The sequence below is a fragment of the Petaurus breviceps genome, unplaced genomic scaffold, assembly GCF_028583685.1.
Source record: "Petaurus breviceps papuanus isolate PSGF00001 unplaced genomic scaffold, PetGlider_PUasm1.0 90644, whole genome shotgun sequence".
NCBI classification, from domain to species: Eukaryota; Metazoa; Chordata; class Mammalia; order Diprotodontia; family Petauridae; genus Petaurus; species Petaurus breviceps.
The window spans coordinates 8412307-8429193 of NW_027187298.1; the positions used below are offsets into that span (position 1 = coordinate 8412307).

At 36.1% G+C, this 16887-nt stretch overlaps 1 protein-coding gene across 7 annotated transcripts in view; it reads right to left on the minus strand.

Annotated features, from left to right (window-relative positions):
• The window catches only part of KIDINS220 (kinase D interacting substrate 220), a 183598-nt gene that overhangs the window by 166231 nt on the left and 480 nt on the right, over positions 1-16887 (minus strand). For all 7 annotated transcript variants that reach the window (XM_069064799.1, XM_069064798.1, XM_069064796.1 and 4 more), the window contains exon 2: positions 2965-3109. In XM_069064799.1, coding sequence (XP_068920900.1) covers positions 2965-3072 — 108 coding nt within the window. In that variant the 5' untranslated portion in view covers positions 3073-3109. The remainder of the gene's footprint in view (positions 1-2964; positions 3110-16887) is intronic.

The following is a 16887-nucleotide window of genomic DNA, read 5'->3' on the forward strand; positions in this document are numbered from 1 at the left end:
GTACCTAGAACATAGTAAGAGTTTAATAAACATTTACTGAGTTAAACTGAGATACCAGTGGAGCAGGTGGCATCACTTATCCTTTGTTCTTGACACATGACCGCCCACTTGCCCACCTCCTTTTCTAGTCACTGAATTCCCTGATAGCATCTATCATACTGCTTCAATTGTTATACAAAAAAGTCCTGTTAGTACAAAACTCCTATTCTAATTCTTCCTTATGAGGCAGCAATAACTTCAAATTCTCAAAAAATGAGTTCTGGCAGGTTTTACTAAACCAGAAAGGCTTTGAGTATGGGTCCAGTTATCAACTTCCATTGTGTCTGCTATCTAATAATCAACCTGGTTAAGTATAGAGAAGTTTATCACAAGAAGGCTAATGACCAGTGGTATACTTTACTTTGACCATGGCTATCAATAAAAAAGAAAGAAATATAAAATGTTCCTTGGTTTTCTGTGGTCCTCTTCTGCTTACATTTTTAAGTGAATTTCTATGGAGGTTACACACACAAAACCATGAACAAGAACTGCACAGGAGGATAAACTGCAAACGGGCTAGCTGTGATATGCACCACACTAATGTGAACATAGACCCATATACATATCCATACAAATTAACCTTTGACCATCACGATAATAAAACTTTTCAATAAGGTATAAAAGTAACACTTTGGAGTCTCCAACTGATAGAGATTTTCAAGAAGAGAACAGACAAATATCTACATTGTATATTTTCATCAGTCTGGAAACAGATATGATATAATCACTATAGGATTTTATAAGGTCAAAGAAATATATTTCAGAGCTAGGTGACCTTAGAAATCATTAGAGCCCAACACCTTTTTATCTTAGAGATGAGACTAAGGTTATCTAGAAAGGTTAATTGCCTAAGGCCACACTGCTAATTAGCTACAGAGCCTAAAGATCTCTTCTGACTCCATGGCTCTATGTCCTCATTTAGGAATCAAATTTCAATCCATGAAAAAAAAATGCCAACTCTAAATACAAATGTACAATTTAATACAAAAATTCTAATAAATTAAGAATGATGTATTTCCCGAAATAGAAAATTTTACAGACCAATATTCTTGATGAACACTGAAGTTGGATGCTAAACTGAATGCCAAATAAGAAAGAAAAAGAAATGAGGAAGTAAATAAGTACAGACAAAGAAGAAACAAAATTATTCTTTCTGCATATACCAGTTTACTTAGAAAACCTACTAGAATCAACCCTCCCTAAGCAGTGGGACGTCATGGAAAGAGCACTAGCAGAGGTTTTGTTGTTCAGTCATTTTTTCAGTTGTGTCAGACTCTTCATGACCCCATTTGGTGTTTTCTTGGTAAAGATACTGAAATGGTTTGTCATTTCCTTCTTCAGCTCATTTTATAGATGAGAAGATTTAGGCAAATAGGGTTAAGTGACTTGCTCAGGGTAACATAGCTAGTAAGTTATCTGAGGCCAGATTTGAACTCAGGAAAGTGAGTCTTCCTGATTCCAGGGTCAAAACCCTATTCACAACGTCACCTAGCTGCCCTGACAGAATGACTTAATTCTGGATAATTAAAACGGCTGGGAAAATTGGAAAGCGGTCAACAACAACAAACGGCACAAATGAAGTTTAGAACAATTCGCACTTTATACACCATGAGTAGCTCCTAATGGACTCATAATTTAGATATCAATAGTCAAATAATTGGAGGAGCAAGTTTTAAAGGAGAAAGGGAAACATCACTTTTCAGCTGTGTGGATGGGAGTTCATGAATAAACAAGTGAGAGATCGAAAAGATAAAATGGACAAATCTGATTGTGTAACATTTAAAAGCTTTTTCACAGACAAATCTAATGCAGTACAATTTTGAAGGGAAACAGGTAACTGGAAAAATTCTCTGTTAAATTTTTCTGATAAGGATCTCACATCCAAGAATAAAAGGAATCATTTACAGACAAAAAAAAAATCATCTCCCCAATGGATAAATGGTCAAAGGATATGAATAGGCAGTTTTTAAAGAAAGAAATCCCACCTATCAAAAACTAATGTGAAAAAAACTCAAAATCACTACTAATTGTAGAAATGTAAATTAAAGCAACTTCGAGGCTCCATTTAACAATGATCAGAGTGGCAAAGATGAGAAAAAAGAAAAAGACAAATACTGGAAGGGCTATCAAAAACAAGCATACTAGTACTCAGTTGGCTGAACTGTGAATTGATCTAATCATCTGCAAAGCAATTTGGAACTATGCCCAGAAAGTTACAAAATTGTGCATTCCCTCTGATCCAGTTATATCCCTACTAGGTCTATACTCCCAAAAGAAATTAATAAAAATGAAGATGTATCTATATGTATAAAAAGATTTATTGCAGCTCTTTTTGTAGTAGACAAAAATTGGAAACTATGGTAGTAGTGTCTTCCTAATGGGAAATGACTAAACAAACTGGGGTATATTAATGTAATAAAATATTAGTAAATATGATGAAATGGACCATTTCATAGGAAAATGGGAATGCTTTAGTGAAATGAAGCAGAAAACAATAAACAGGACCAAAAGAACAATTTATACAATGATGACAACATTATAGGGGGAAAACATTGAAAGACCTTAGAATTCTGATCACAGCAATGATAAGCCTTGAGTCCAAAAGAATGAAGATGAAACAAATCATTTCAATCCTAATAAAGACGTGATGAATCTAAAGTGCAGAAAGACACATTCATTTTCAGATATGACTGATGTGGTAATCTGTTTTGCTGGACAACATGGCTACATATTGAAGGGATAGTTTTTTGAGGTTTTTTTGTTGCTTTTTCATTTGGTTGCTTAAATGAGGGGGAATAGTGGGAGGGACATTTTAAAAATAGTTGTTATTTGAAAAATAAAAATAAACTATTTTAAATGAAAATACAGAATTTTATTTTCAATTAAATGAACAATTTATGGAAATATTTTGTTCCTTTGTCTTACCTCATTTCTTTCATCTACATCCTTGCATTTTTCTAGAAATGCTTTTAGACCAGGAATATTTTCCTCTTCTACAAAAGTCAGCAGACTATCACTCAAAAGGTTTGCCATCTTCACAGAAAAGCTTCAGTTAGCTATATTTCAGCACCTATTAAAAAATTAAAGTATATTTTAAAACAATATTAGAAAGCAAAAACAAAAAGAAAGGCATTAAAAGTCACCTACAAATGCATACCTTCTAAAGACAGTGTCATTGTGTCATTTTAAATCAGTCTTTTTTATTTGTCAACAAGCAACAGCAAAAAAAAAAGTTCTTTAGTAGAAATCTCAGAATTCAGTCACTAATTTCATATTTCTTTTCTAGATTTCCAAATCTATAGTTCTGTCTTTACTCCTTCACAGAGGCAGCCAACAGTTTCTGACCACAACATAAATCCTAAAAATGATCTTATATTTATTTACCATCATCCCAAAATCTTTTGTTACTAGTTAATCAAAACTCTACCTCTAGAGGAAAAGCCAAGAGCATATATACTCTTATAGATGAAGTGAGAATCTATATGAAGTGCTTTACAAATCTTAAAGCAATCATTATCATCACATGGTACATAAATAAATGGAGCATTTAGGGTTTTAGCTGTCATTTCTTAACATATTCACAAAATAAATTGTGGCTTAATAAATAATAACAATAAATCTTTGCATTGCTTATTTAAGGAATAAGGAAACCTTATCTCTCCTTGCCATCCTCTGGAATTCTGCATTCAGTTGGGTGTATCTTTCCCTTCTCCTCTATCTTTCACTTTCCTTCTTTCATCAGTTAATTGTAACACTTCACCAGATAGTCATTTTGCTTTCTTGCTCTTCTTTGGAATGATTTTTGTTGTTGCCTCCTGCACAATACTACAAACACTGTGCTTAGTTCTTCAGGCATTCTAACTACCAGCTCTAATTCCATACATCTATTAATCACCTCCACTTTATATTCATAAGGGATTTTATTTAGTCATACCTATACTGTCTGATAGTTTTCCCAACTTTTTTTCAATTTAAGTCTGAATCTGGCAATAAGATCCTCATGATCTGAGCCATAGTCAGTTCCAGGTCTTGGTTTAACTGACTGCATACAATTTCTCCATTTTTTGCTGCAAAGTATATAATCAATCTGATTTCTATACTGACCATTGGTGATGTCCATGTCTAGAGTCGCCTTTTGGGATGTTGAAAAAGAATAGTTATCTTGATAAAACTCTATTTATTAATGGTCCCTGCCCTGCTTCATTTTTATGCCAGGTCCAAACCTGCCTGCTATTCCAATTATATTTTGATTTCCTACATTAGCATTCCTATCCTTTATTATGAATATGACACCTTTTTTTAGTGTTATTTCTAGAAGACATTGTAGGTCTTCATAGAGTTGATCAACTTTGGCCTCTTTGATATCAGTAGTTGGAGCACAGATTTGTATTACTGTGGTGTTGAATGGTTTCCTTTGGAATCAAACAGATACCATTCAGTCATTTTTGAGATTAAATACCACTGTTTTAATGACTTTGAGGGCTACTCCTTTCTTCTAAAGGATTCTTGCCCGCTGTAGTATATGTAGAGATCACCTGAATTAAATTCACTCATTCACATCCATTTAAGTTCACTGATACCTAATAGTCGATGTTAAATATTTCCATCTCCCGTTTAACCACATTCAGCTTTCCTTGATTCACAGACTTACATTCCAGGTTCTTATGCAATATTGATCTTTACAGCATTGGAATTTCCTTTCATCACCCAATGCATCTGTAGCTGAGTTTCCCTTCAGATTTGGCATAGTAGCTTCATTAATACTGAAATTATGTATAGTTGTTCTACACTCTTCCCCAGTAATGTTTTGGACACTTTCCAACCTGAGGGATTCAACTTCCAATGTCATCTCTTTTATCATTTTAGTATTATCCATGGAGTTTTCTTGGCAAAGATACTGGAGTGGTTTACCATTTACCATTGGTAGGGACCAAATGGTAAGGACTTAACAGAAGTAGAAGAGATTAAGAGTGGCAAGAATACACAAAAGAATTATACAAGAAAGATTTAACATCACCAATACTCATAATGGTATGGTTACTGATCTAGAGCTAGATATCTTAGAGAATGAAGTCAAATGGGCCTTAGGAAGTAGTAAGGCTAGTGGTGATGGAATTCCAGATAAACTATTTAAAATCCTACAAGATGATGCTATTAAAGAGCTGCATTCAATATGCCAACAATTTGGAAAACTCAAGAGTGGCCACTGGATTTGAAAGATCAGTTTATATCCCAATCCTTAAGAAGGACAATGACAAAGAATGTTCAAATTACCAAACAATTGCACTCATTTTACATACCAGCAAGGTTACACTTAAGATTTCTCAAGAAAGGCTTCCACAGTATGTGAACTGAAAATTATCAGAAGAGTAGGGTGGTTTTCAAAAAGGCAGAGAAACTAGACACCAAACTGCCAACATTCACTGGATAATGAGGTAAGCAAGGGAGTTCCAGAAAAACATCTACTTTTGCTTCATTGCCTACACTAAAGCATCTGACTTTGTTGATCACAACAAAATGCAGCAAGTCCTCAAAGAGATGGGAGTTCCAGATCATTTTACTTGTCTCCTGAGAAGCCTATACATACAGGCCAAGAAGCAAAAGTTAGAACAGAACATGGAATAACTGATTGGTTTAATTAAGACTGAAAAGGGAATATAACATGGCTGTACATCGTCACTTTATTTATTTAACTTATATGCAGAGTACATCATGCAAAATGCCAAGCTGGATGAATCAAAATACAGAATTAAGACTTCCAGGAAAAATATAAATAATTTCAGATATGCAAAAGATAGCAATCTGATGGCAGAAGAAGAGGAATTAAGACATCTCTTGATAAATTTAAAAGAGGAGAGTAAAAGCTAGCTTGAAGCTAACATCAAAAAAATTAAGAACTTGGCAATTGAACCCATCACTACCTGGCAAATAGAGGGAGAAGAAATGGAAGCTGTCAGACTTTATATTCTTGAGCTCAAAGAGCACTGCAGACAGCGACTGAAGCCCTAAAATTAAAAGCTGCTTGGTCCTTGGAAGGAAAGCTATGGCAAATCTGGACAAAATACTAAAAAGCAGAAACACCATCTTGCTGACAAAGGTCCATAGAGTCAAAGATACGGTTTCAGTAATAATGTTTGACTGTGAGAGTAGGTCTATAAGAAAACCTCAGAGCTGAAGAGCTGACACTTTCAAATTATGTTGGTAGAGGAAGACTTTTGATAGTCCCTTGCACAGCAAGAAGATCAAATCAGTCAATAATACTTAAAGAAATTAAGGCTATTGCTATTCATTGGAAGGTAGAATACTGAAGCTGATGCTTAAATACTTTGGCCACATAATGAGTAGACAGAATTCATTGGAAAAGACCCTGATGTTCGGAAAGATAAAAAGCAAAAGGAAAGGGGGACAGCAGAGGTTGAGATGGATAGATATAGTGTCACGGTAACAACAACAAACATAAACTTGGATTTTGAGGGATAATGGAGGATAGAAAGGCTTGTCATGTTATGGTCCATGGGAACACAAAGTTTCATGGTCCATGGTCATGACTGTAAGACTAAACAGCAACAAAAATAAATCTTTTGTCTCTGTATAATATTAAGATTGCGAATTGATTGTTTTTTACTTTAGAATTCATTCACATATATGGTTCTTTTTAATGTTAAAAGTTTATTTGATTACAGTCCCTTCTATTATTATGCTAAGCTGTATTTTCTTGTAGGAAAAACTTGTTGGTATAGCCAATGTCAAATGTATACTTAGTCACACAGCAGTTTTCTCTCTTCCTGCAGGATGATCTATTACTGCTTTGACAATCCACTTAATTAGATATAACACATAGATTATGCATTATGTAATTATGTAATATATTATATGTGATCATATATACACACAGATATTTAGGCTTATTATACTTAGCGGGGTGGTCTAGAAAGAACAGATTCATTCTATTGTTTGGCTAATATTGAAAGCCTCTTCAGAATGGTAGAACCTGCTGAAATTTATGTTCTAATGGCTTAGCCTTTAATAACCCAGTCACACCTGGCTGATATAATATGCTTTTGCATAATATATTACATTATTATATACTATTTATATGCTTTAAACACGCATATATGTATATGTGTACATGTATATATGTGTTTATATGTATACGTGTGTACGTATAAAATTAAGCTGACTATATATCTATCTGTAAAATTTTCCACAAATTCTTACTCTAATGCTTCATTATGTCTTGTAGGTCACACTGGATTTCTAAAGGCTAAGCCAAGTAAAACCTAATTTATGGCAGGTTTTTCCATGCTGGAAAGGCTTTGAATATGGCACAAGTGAACAAATAAATCTATTCTCTGTAGACCAGCCTCATTAAGTAGAGAAAAATTCACTTCTAGTAGGGTTGGCATCTTGGGGATGGATTCTTTAGCCATGGTAAACCATAAAACAAAGAAAAATACAAAGTAGCCCTTAGCCCCTTCTGCTTCTACAGAGATGGTGACAAAGCAGCATAAAAAGGAACAAAGGGTGCTAAAAAGAACACATTTTTTCCGATGGTCTCTAAACTTTAATTTGACTATTGGTACTATAAGAATCACAGTGGTTTAGAGTGCTGGGCCTTGAGTCAAGAAAATTCATCTTCCTGAGTTCAAATCTGGCTTCAGATACTAGCTATATGACCCCATGAAAATCACCTAACCCTGTTTGCTTCAGTTTCCTCATCTGTAAAATGAGCTGCAGAAGGAAATGGCAAACCACTTTGGTATCTTTGACAAGAAAACCCCAAATGGGGGTCACAAAGAGTTGGACAACTGAAAACTGAACAACAATGAATTCAAAATGTGAGTTCCTCGTCCAAAGACAAATAGATATATAATGCTGGAGGAAGTGAGTTCTATTAATCTTAACATTCTTGCTATAAATTTAAAAAAGGAGGAATTTAAAATTAAAGGAAAGGAGGACTCATGGGTTCACCTTGAAGAGGCAAAGAGAAGAATTATCAATGTTAGTTTTAGTGTACATACAAAAGCAAACAGAAACAACAAATGTTAAGCCTTTTTGGTATCTCATACTGAAGTACTAATGATAAATACCTGAAAAAACAAATAAGACCACAAGAATAATTTCACATTACACACTAACAAAAGCTGAAGAGGATGAAGAGGTATAAAATTTTTAGGAAGAACCTGACACCCTGCCACTCCCCCAACAAAGTAAATCAACATACATTTTAATAATTGGTTACTTCAATGAAAAGGTGGGGAAAAGTAAAAGATGGTAAGAAATAAATCAAAATGTAAGGTTCAAGAAGAAAGGATGAGAGATGCCAATGATTTATAGACTGCCCAGAAGTTTCCCACCTTTAAATCATGATTACTTTGAGAAAAGAATTCATAGCTTCCTGACATTGAATAACATCACAAAAAAATGAAACATTATATTTAAATAGTCAGAAAAGATTAATTATTGACACATAAGTTTGTACAACAAGACCACCAAGCTGTTGGAACAAATTTTAGAACTGGTAAGACACTAGGAGAATTAATGCAAAAAGAGATGTGGTTTGTATTTGAAATATCTCAATCTTGAATTATTTAAACAAGTAATAATATAAAATACGAAATGGACAATAGAAATTACAACAATACTGCTCATTTTATAAGCACTTAATCAATAAACAGTTGGCTTAATTGATAAACACAGCAAAGTCAAAGGCAACATGGCCTCAAAATCTACTGAATGAGGACAACTGATAATCACAAGCAGTATCATTTCATAAAGCAGAGAAACAGTGGAGGGTAAATCCAGTTTCAAAGAAACTTTGCCAAGAGATCAACTAAGCAAAAGTCTGCCAAGGATACTTAAGGATGGGAATGGAAAGAGAAAAAAATGGAAAAGCTAATTATTATAGCAAACCATTTTCACCATCAAGAGACACCACTTTTGGGCTCTACCTCATAGTACCAGATCTGGTTATAAGAAAAGGAGAACTGTCACTAAAAAATAAAAGAGATGAGAAGAGTAACTGGATAAGAACACATTCATATCTACAACCGGCAGCACAAATGAACAATGACATGGGACTAGAGTGGAACAGGATCAGAGTATGCTAGATTGCCTTTAATGTTGCTATTCAGTCTTTCAGTCATAATATCCAATTCTTTGTGACCCTGTGGACCACAACATGTCAATACTGTCCATGGGGTTTTCCTGGCAAGGACACTGAAGTGGTTTGCCATTTCCTTCTCCAGTGAAATGAAGTGAACAGAGCTAGTAAGTGTCTGAGACCATATTTGAACTCAGGTCCTTCCTGACTCCAGACAAGGCACTCTATCCACTGAGCCACCTAGATGCCTCTGGATTGCCTTTAGGAAACCACAAAGTGCCTTTAATGACACAAAGTTCTTCCCAGGAAGAATAACACATTTTTTTTTTTTTTAATATCAGCATTCTAACAGTAATGCTGTAAGGCAGCAAAACATAACATACAACATTCTCCAAAGAAATGAAAGTGAATACCACAGAGAAGGGAATGGAGGAACATGGTGAGGTTGAGCAAGTAGAACAAACAATCAGCTGGGAACTTTTAAGAACAAGAGTAAAAGATAATCAGCAAAGTGGCACAGAGGAGAAAATGATGGGCCTAGAGTCAGGAAGATCTGAATTCAAATGCTGCCAAAGACACTAGCTGTGTGACCTAGGGCAAGTCAGTTAACATCTGTCTGCCTCAATTTCCTCAACTGTAAAATGAGAATAATAATAGCATCAACCTCCCAGGATTTTTGTGAAAGTGCTTTGCAAATGTGAAAATGATATATAGATAATAGCTATTTTTATCACAGATATATGGACTGTGATCTACATCAGCCAAATTGATGAGATCACAGATTCATTTGAATAGCAAGAAATGACAGATCATTCTCACAAATCCTGAGGTGAGAAAGTAGTCCTATGGGTCACTTGTAACAAAAGCGTTATATATTTTCTTGACTAATGGAAATAAAAACTAAACATTATGGACTTTTTTTTTTCACATAAACTGTAGGGTCTCTTTTGTTACCATGGAAAATAATGAGGGCAGGGCCAACAAGGTTCCCTAGATTAAGATGCTTCAGGAGAAATTGGGAAGCACAAACTTAGTCAAAAGGAGAACAACTGAGATCTCTTTTTGTCTAGTTCAATTCCCCCATTTGGTTGGTATTGAGAACCACAGAATCACCTAATTTTACAGCTGGAAGGGACCACAAAGGCCCATTCAAAGATGGAATCTCCACTACAAACATATCCAACAAGTCTCCAGACACTGTCAGAATTCTTGATTTTGATTCTGCTTCTTCAGATACCTCATCTTGTCTCTAGCCCTTTGAACTCCTCTACTTCATTCCGATTCTTGATCTTCAATTCATAAAAATGGAAAATAGAATCAAACTTCCTATGAAAACTTCTCAGCTTCCAATCTCTTTCCCAGACCCCTTCACTAAACATTCTTTTTTAAAAAAATTTATTTATTTATTTTTGCTTTTTGGAGGGGGCAGGGCAATTGGGGTTAAGTGACTTGCCCAAGGTCACATGGCTAGTAAGCGATAAGTGTCTGAGGCTGGATTTGAACTGAAGTCCTCCTGACTCCAGGACTGGTGCTCTATTCACTGCGTCACCTAGCCGCCCCTAAAGTTGCAAAAGTTCCTTTTTTTTGTTGTTGTTGCCTTTTTTGGAGGGTAATTGGGGTTAAGTGATTGCCTACGGTCATATGGCTGGTGTCTGAGGCCACATTTGAACTCAGGTCCTCCTGACTCCAGGGCCGGTGCTCTATATATAACATCCTCAACACTGAAGCTTAAAGTAGCAATTGCTTTTTTTCCCTGCAATAAATTCATTACAAAATTTAAAACCCCACATCTTATTAATTATTCCCCCCAAAACCACCAAATCAAAAAAATGAAAATCCTTATTGCATTAAGTTTGCTTTTTAAATGAGCAAAGCACCTATGTTGGAACTCTCTAACATATCTTCCTTGACTATGAAACTTGTTGAGAAATTTCATTATGCTGTAAGACTGAATCTGCCTGGTCCTCATATCGTATTAGTATCCTCTTCCCCTCTGACTAGACCCTATGACAGAAAGAAGGCCTCTAGGGCCTCTATTTAAAGGGCAGGGAGGGGGGGGGGGGTAATCACAGTTTTTCTCTCTAATTCTCACCAACCCCATCAATTCTGGACTTCTTTGAAATTTTCCAACATACCCCTTTATCAGGTACCTTCTTTGCCAACCTCCTTTTTAGCTTCTTTTTTGTGTTGTTTTCTCCTATTAGCTTATAAGTTCTCTGAGGGCAGGCACTGTCTTTATGTTTATTTGTATTTGTATCCCCAGCGCTTAGCCTGGCACAAAGAAGGAGCTTAATGAATGCTTACTGACTAATTAAAATAAAAATTAACTATGTTTAATCTATCATTTGACAAAGCTAAAGCAAAAATCTTTGGGAAGAGAATAAACAAGGGCTCATGCTTTACAACAGTCTTACATGTTCATATAGCTTTAAGCTATAAGGACTATAAGCACTGTCCTTGCCATGGCTTTGTGAAGTATTGAGTACCTAGAAGTATTACTGTCCTCATTTTATCAGAAAAGCAGCCAAAGTCACAAAGCTAGAAAGTCTCAGAGCTTGAATTGAACTGAACTCCGGATCCCAAATCCAATTTACTTAAGCTGGTAACTTTGTGAAACTCTGCCTCACTTAAATCCAATTCACGCACAAGTCATCATTCTCATGATGTCACCGGTCCTCTTAGAGAACAAAGGACAAACCACAACATTCCACTATGCCACTATGTCTTGGACCAGGGATATCTATGTGTTTTTCATTCAATAGTGGGCCCCACGATCAGAAATATATGCAACCTGAATTAGATCATTACTTTTAGCTTCAATTACATTTACTGATTCAAATCTGCTGGCATAAAACCTACCATATACAACCATAGGGGTACACAGATGCTTAAATTCTGCTTGCCTACTAATTCAGAAGTGCTGGCTAATTAGGTATAAACTTTTGTGTCTAAAAATTTTGGACAAGCTTAATTTGACCCAAAGGCCACACACTAGCTACCTTAGGCAAACGTAGGATCACATATTTATAGGTAGAAGGAATCTCAAAAGTCGGCTAGTTCACCTCTTTATTTCACAAAAGAGGGTACTAAAGCCAGATAAGTTACTTGCCCAAAGTTTCATAGACTGTCAATCAGACTGTCAATCAGTGGTAGAGTCAAAATTCAAACCCAAATCCTCTGACTCTAAATCCACAATTAATTGCTCTCCAAACTATTCTTTCAGAAAGGAATTTCCATTCACACAATCCTGAAACAGTACCTTTAATTCTACATATCTCCAAGATAAATTTTTTGATTCATACATGTTAATCAGCATACAGAAGCTGTTATGTAAATATTCTTACCAAAACTGAAATACTTATATTCTTTATAACTTGTGTTTGTATAAACACCTAGCAAATTAAAGCTAGGATAAATACATTTGTAAGTAGCATCTATAGATTAAGAGTTAAAATGGACCTCAGAGATCATCTAATATTGTGCTTACTATGGGCCAAGCACTGTGTGAAGTGCTCTACAATTATTATCTCATTTGATCCTCATGACAACATGGAAGGTGGGTGTTCTTATTATTCCCATTTTACAGATGAGGAAATAGAGACAAACAGCTATTAAATAAGAATCCCAGAGTTGGTAAGTGTCTGAGGTCATATCTGAACTCAAGGCTTACTGACTCCAGGGCCTGCACTCTATCCACTGTGCCACCAGCTGCCCCTAAATCGGTACAACTTTTCATTTTCTCACCCACCAAAGTCCTACTTATACGTGGAGAAACTGAGGTTCAGAGAGGTCACATGACCTGTTAAAGGTCAAAGAGCAGTTACTGGCAGAGTGTCAGGTAGCACCTTTATAGCAAGGCACACAGAACTTATCAGTCATAGCTTTATCAGTGAGTAAAATAGTAAAGAAGTATTACTGTTTCAGTTTTCCAGGACTTTTTATGATTTTATGATGTCCTTCCAGCTTGAAATTATCTTGTTCCATTTATTTCTCTAGTAGAATCATAGAAATGTCAAGAAACAGAAATTTTTATGACTTAAGTCCTGCCATAGGGTCAGTGAATAATACCTAAAGACAAACACTTAACCCAATGATCTAAATTTATTAAGTAGGATATTTTAAAATAACTTATATTGGTATAGAGAACTGATCACCAGGGGATGACTTAGCAATAGCAGTTCATAAAGACAAGACAAGACAAATTCAAGGCACAGGTCTTTTTTAAAAAGTACTCCAAAAGTTGTTTGGTTTTTTTCTGGTGTTCTAGAGGGGCCAGGAAAGGGAGGGGAAAAAATTCAGAACTGAAATTAAAAGAAAATTGAATTTGAAAAAAAATTTTTAAATACATAAAATAATTATAATATTAGCACCTGCATCAAAAAAAAAAAAAAACAAGGTAAGAAAGAAACTTACTGATTCTACAAGGAAGAGAGGAGACTGTTCATTACCAACACGGTGGTAAAAGGGTAGGGGTGAGGGACTGTCTTATCCAAACGTACAGAGGAGGGAAATGGAGTATTAACTATCAGAAAAAGCTAGCGGGTCAGTTTGACTATAACAGAAAATATGCGAAGGAAGTTTAATATAAAATAAAGTTGAATAGGGGGAAAAATTACTTCAATATCACAGCTTACAAAGCATTTTCATACACATTATCTCACTGATACAATAAACCTGTCAGCAAGGCAGATATTATAATATCCAGGCTTTTAAAATGAAGAAACTAAGTTTTAGAGAAATAATTAAATGTTGTCTTGTCCAAGACTCCACAATACTGAGTAATAACAAGAAACCAAGTCTTTTAGCTCCTAGTCTGGGGCTTTTTCTATGTCTCTCTAAATACAGATCTGTTCTAAACCAAGAAGGCACTTCTTGTAAATTATAAACTACTTATCTGAATGGGCCTGAGTACACAAGCCAGTGCTAAAGATTGAGAGAATCTTTCTGCCCAGAAGAATTAACCAGTGAGTCTTTAGAGTTCACAGCTTCCCCTCTGTTGTCCATTTACTATTCATATATAAGAGAGTGGCACCTAAGGTAGTGTCCCTAAATCTCTATCTTAAGAGCCAAGTGCTGTAACAAAGACATAGCTTAGTAAGAAAAAAAAATCCATATAAAAAAACAGGAGCAATAATGTACTACCTACCTTCCAAGGTGGCTGTGAGAATCAGATATAATGCATGAAAACATCTTTGTGAGGTTATTCGTATTCATTTTTGAAAAGGAGGCCCTTGAAAATCTGATTTGATGACATTTGGTTATTTATAAATTTGCATTACAAACCTGGAAAGGGTCTGAGAGATCATCTAGTCCAGGTATTCTTAACCTGAGGTCCACCAAGTTGTTTTTCAAATATTTTAATAACTATTTTAATAAAACTGGTTCCCTTTGTAGTCTTTTGTATTTTATTTTGTATACATAAAAACATTATTCTTCTCAGAATAACCTATGGGGTACACAGGCTTCACCAAAGTACCAAATGGGTCCAAGACACACACAAAAAAAGGTAAAAAAAAAAAAAAACCTGATTTAGTGGAACATACTCACTTCACAATTCACATTTTACATTCTTTCCACACCAGGAGGCTGAAGCCCCCTAAGAAGAGAGAGAATTTTTTTCTTCAAATTCACCACACAAAGGAATCTAAGAAAAGAAACTCTTGCTGCCTGGCCTTGAAAGGCATTAAAGAACACTGCCACAATGGGGCAGTCTGGTGTAGCAGAAAGAATTTAGGATTTATAGTCAAATACTCTAAGGTTCTAATCCGGAATTTGAGAGATGCTAAATAAGTCACTTCAATTTGACTGGCATTTAAAACAGTACTTCACCCATGGGTGTTTTGGAGCTAACTTGCACTAGTTCAAATTGATTGTTAAATTTTCAGTATAAGCATTTACATCTTGGAAAACCCAAAGCTACAAATCAGGGCTTAATTTATTGTTTGATTGTGGGTACATTTTTTTTTCTTGAGTCAGCTGTTAAACATTTACCAGGATACCTCTGACTTCACTTTTCTGAGCCTTAGTAAAAGGATTAAATCATCAAGATCCCTTTTCTAGTTCTAAATTCTGTGATGTGAGCTTTCAGATTTTAAAATGATTGGTTAAATGTCATCAAGCTCAATTCTGTAAAGGTGTTTGTAATAACTGTATAATAATATAGAGACACACATACATATATATAATTTAGCCAAACATTTAAAAATGTATGTTACAAAACTGGAAAGGGTCTAAAAGACCATCTAAAGTTCTTAATCTGAGGGCCACTGGGTCCTCAGGGAGTGTGTGTGTATGTGTGAATATGTGTATGTATAATATGTATACGTGTATATATACATACACATATATACATTTAGGACATTAGGATTATGAAGCATTTTGCATTTATCACTTTGTGCCTGATTCTTCTCGACTCCATTTGAGGTTTTCTTGGCAGAGATACTGGAATGGTTTGCCACTTCCTTCTCCAGCTCATTTTACTGATAAGAAAACAGAAGCAAAAGGAGTCAAGTGACTTGCCCAAGATCACTACTAAGTGTCTGGGACCAGATCTGAATTCATGAAGATCAGTCTCTCCAATTCCAAGCCCAGTGCTCTATCCACTGTGCCACCTAGATGCCCCTATGCACTATCTCAAACTGAGTATATAATAGCCTGGTATAATGAGGACAAAGGATTTGAGAGCCAAAAGACCTCGGTTAAATTCAGGCTCTGACATTTGTTGGCCATGTCGTTATTTGCCTCAACCTCGGATTCCTCATCTACAAAACAGTCGTGATAAACTTGCCTTGTCTACCTCACAGTTGTGCTTTATAGAATTTGATATTTAGAGAGTGAAGGTACCTTAGAAGCCAACTCTCTCATTTTACAACCGAGGATTAAATAACTTGCTCAAGGTCACACAGAACAGTAGGTGGCAGAGGCTGGATCCGAATCTTAAAATAAAACTAAAGGAAAAAAACCCTAAAGGAAAGAGTTACAGAAACAAGCAAAGTTCTCAGGTGGCAAAGGTAGTTAAGAGCCCGAAGAGATCTCACCCTTCCTTCACTCTCCAAAGCCCTGGCCCCTCTGAGGTCAGGAGCTCAGCCCCTCCACCTGGAAGGCTCTGAAGTCTAGAAAAATCACAGCGGCAGCTGCAGCCCCACCCTGACGTTCACAGCCACCTTTTGTTTATCAGCCTTGCTGAGCAGAGGTAAAGACCCTCTGAGGCCTGGGCAGGTCTAGGACTACACAAAACTTGTGTTTGGGAGACACCCATGTGCAAGCACATACATATACGTGAACGTCTTGTTTTAGATCAGTGTGTATGCATGAATGCACGCATACACATACATGTACTGATACAGTTCTTCTGTTTCACACATTTTCATAGCTTCAGAATATTCAGCTGCAAAGAGACCTTGGAGCTCATTCTGTTCAATTTTCTCATTTCACAAGTGAGAAAAACGTAACCCTATACACACTCCCTCCCTCCCTCTGCGAACACACGGACACACTCACACACACAGACCGCTAGCTCACTCCCAAGAACACTAGCTCCCTCCTCTCTGAACATACACCCACCCTGCTAGCTCCCTCCCAGAACACACACCGCTAGCTCACTACTATGAACACACCCACACACCTCACTAGCTCCCCCTCCTCTGTGAACGAACACACACACCCTGCTAGATCCCTCCAGTGCACGCGCGCACACATACACACCCAGTTCCCTCCCGTGAACACACACACCGTTCTCCTCTGTG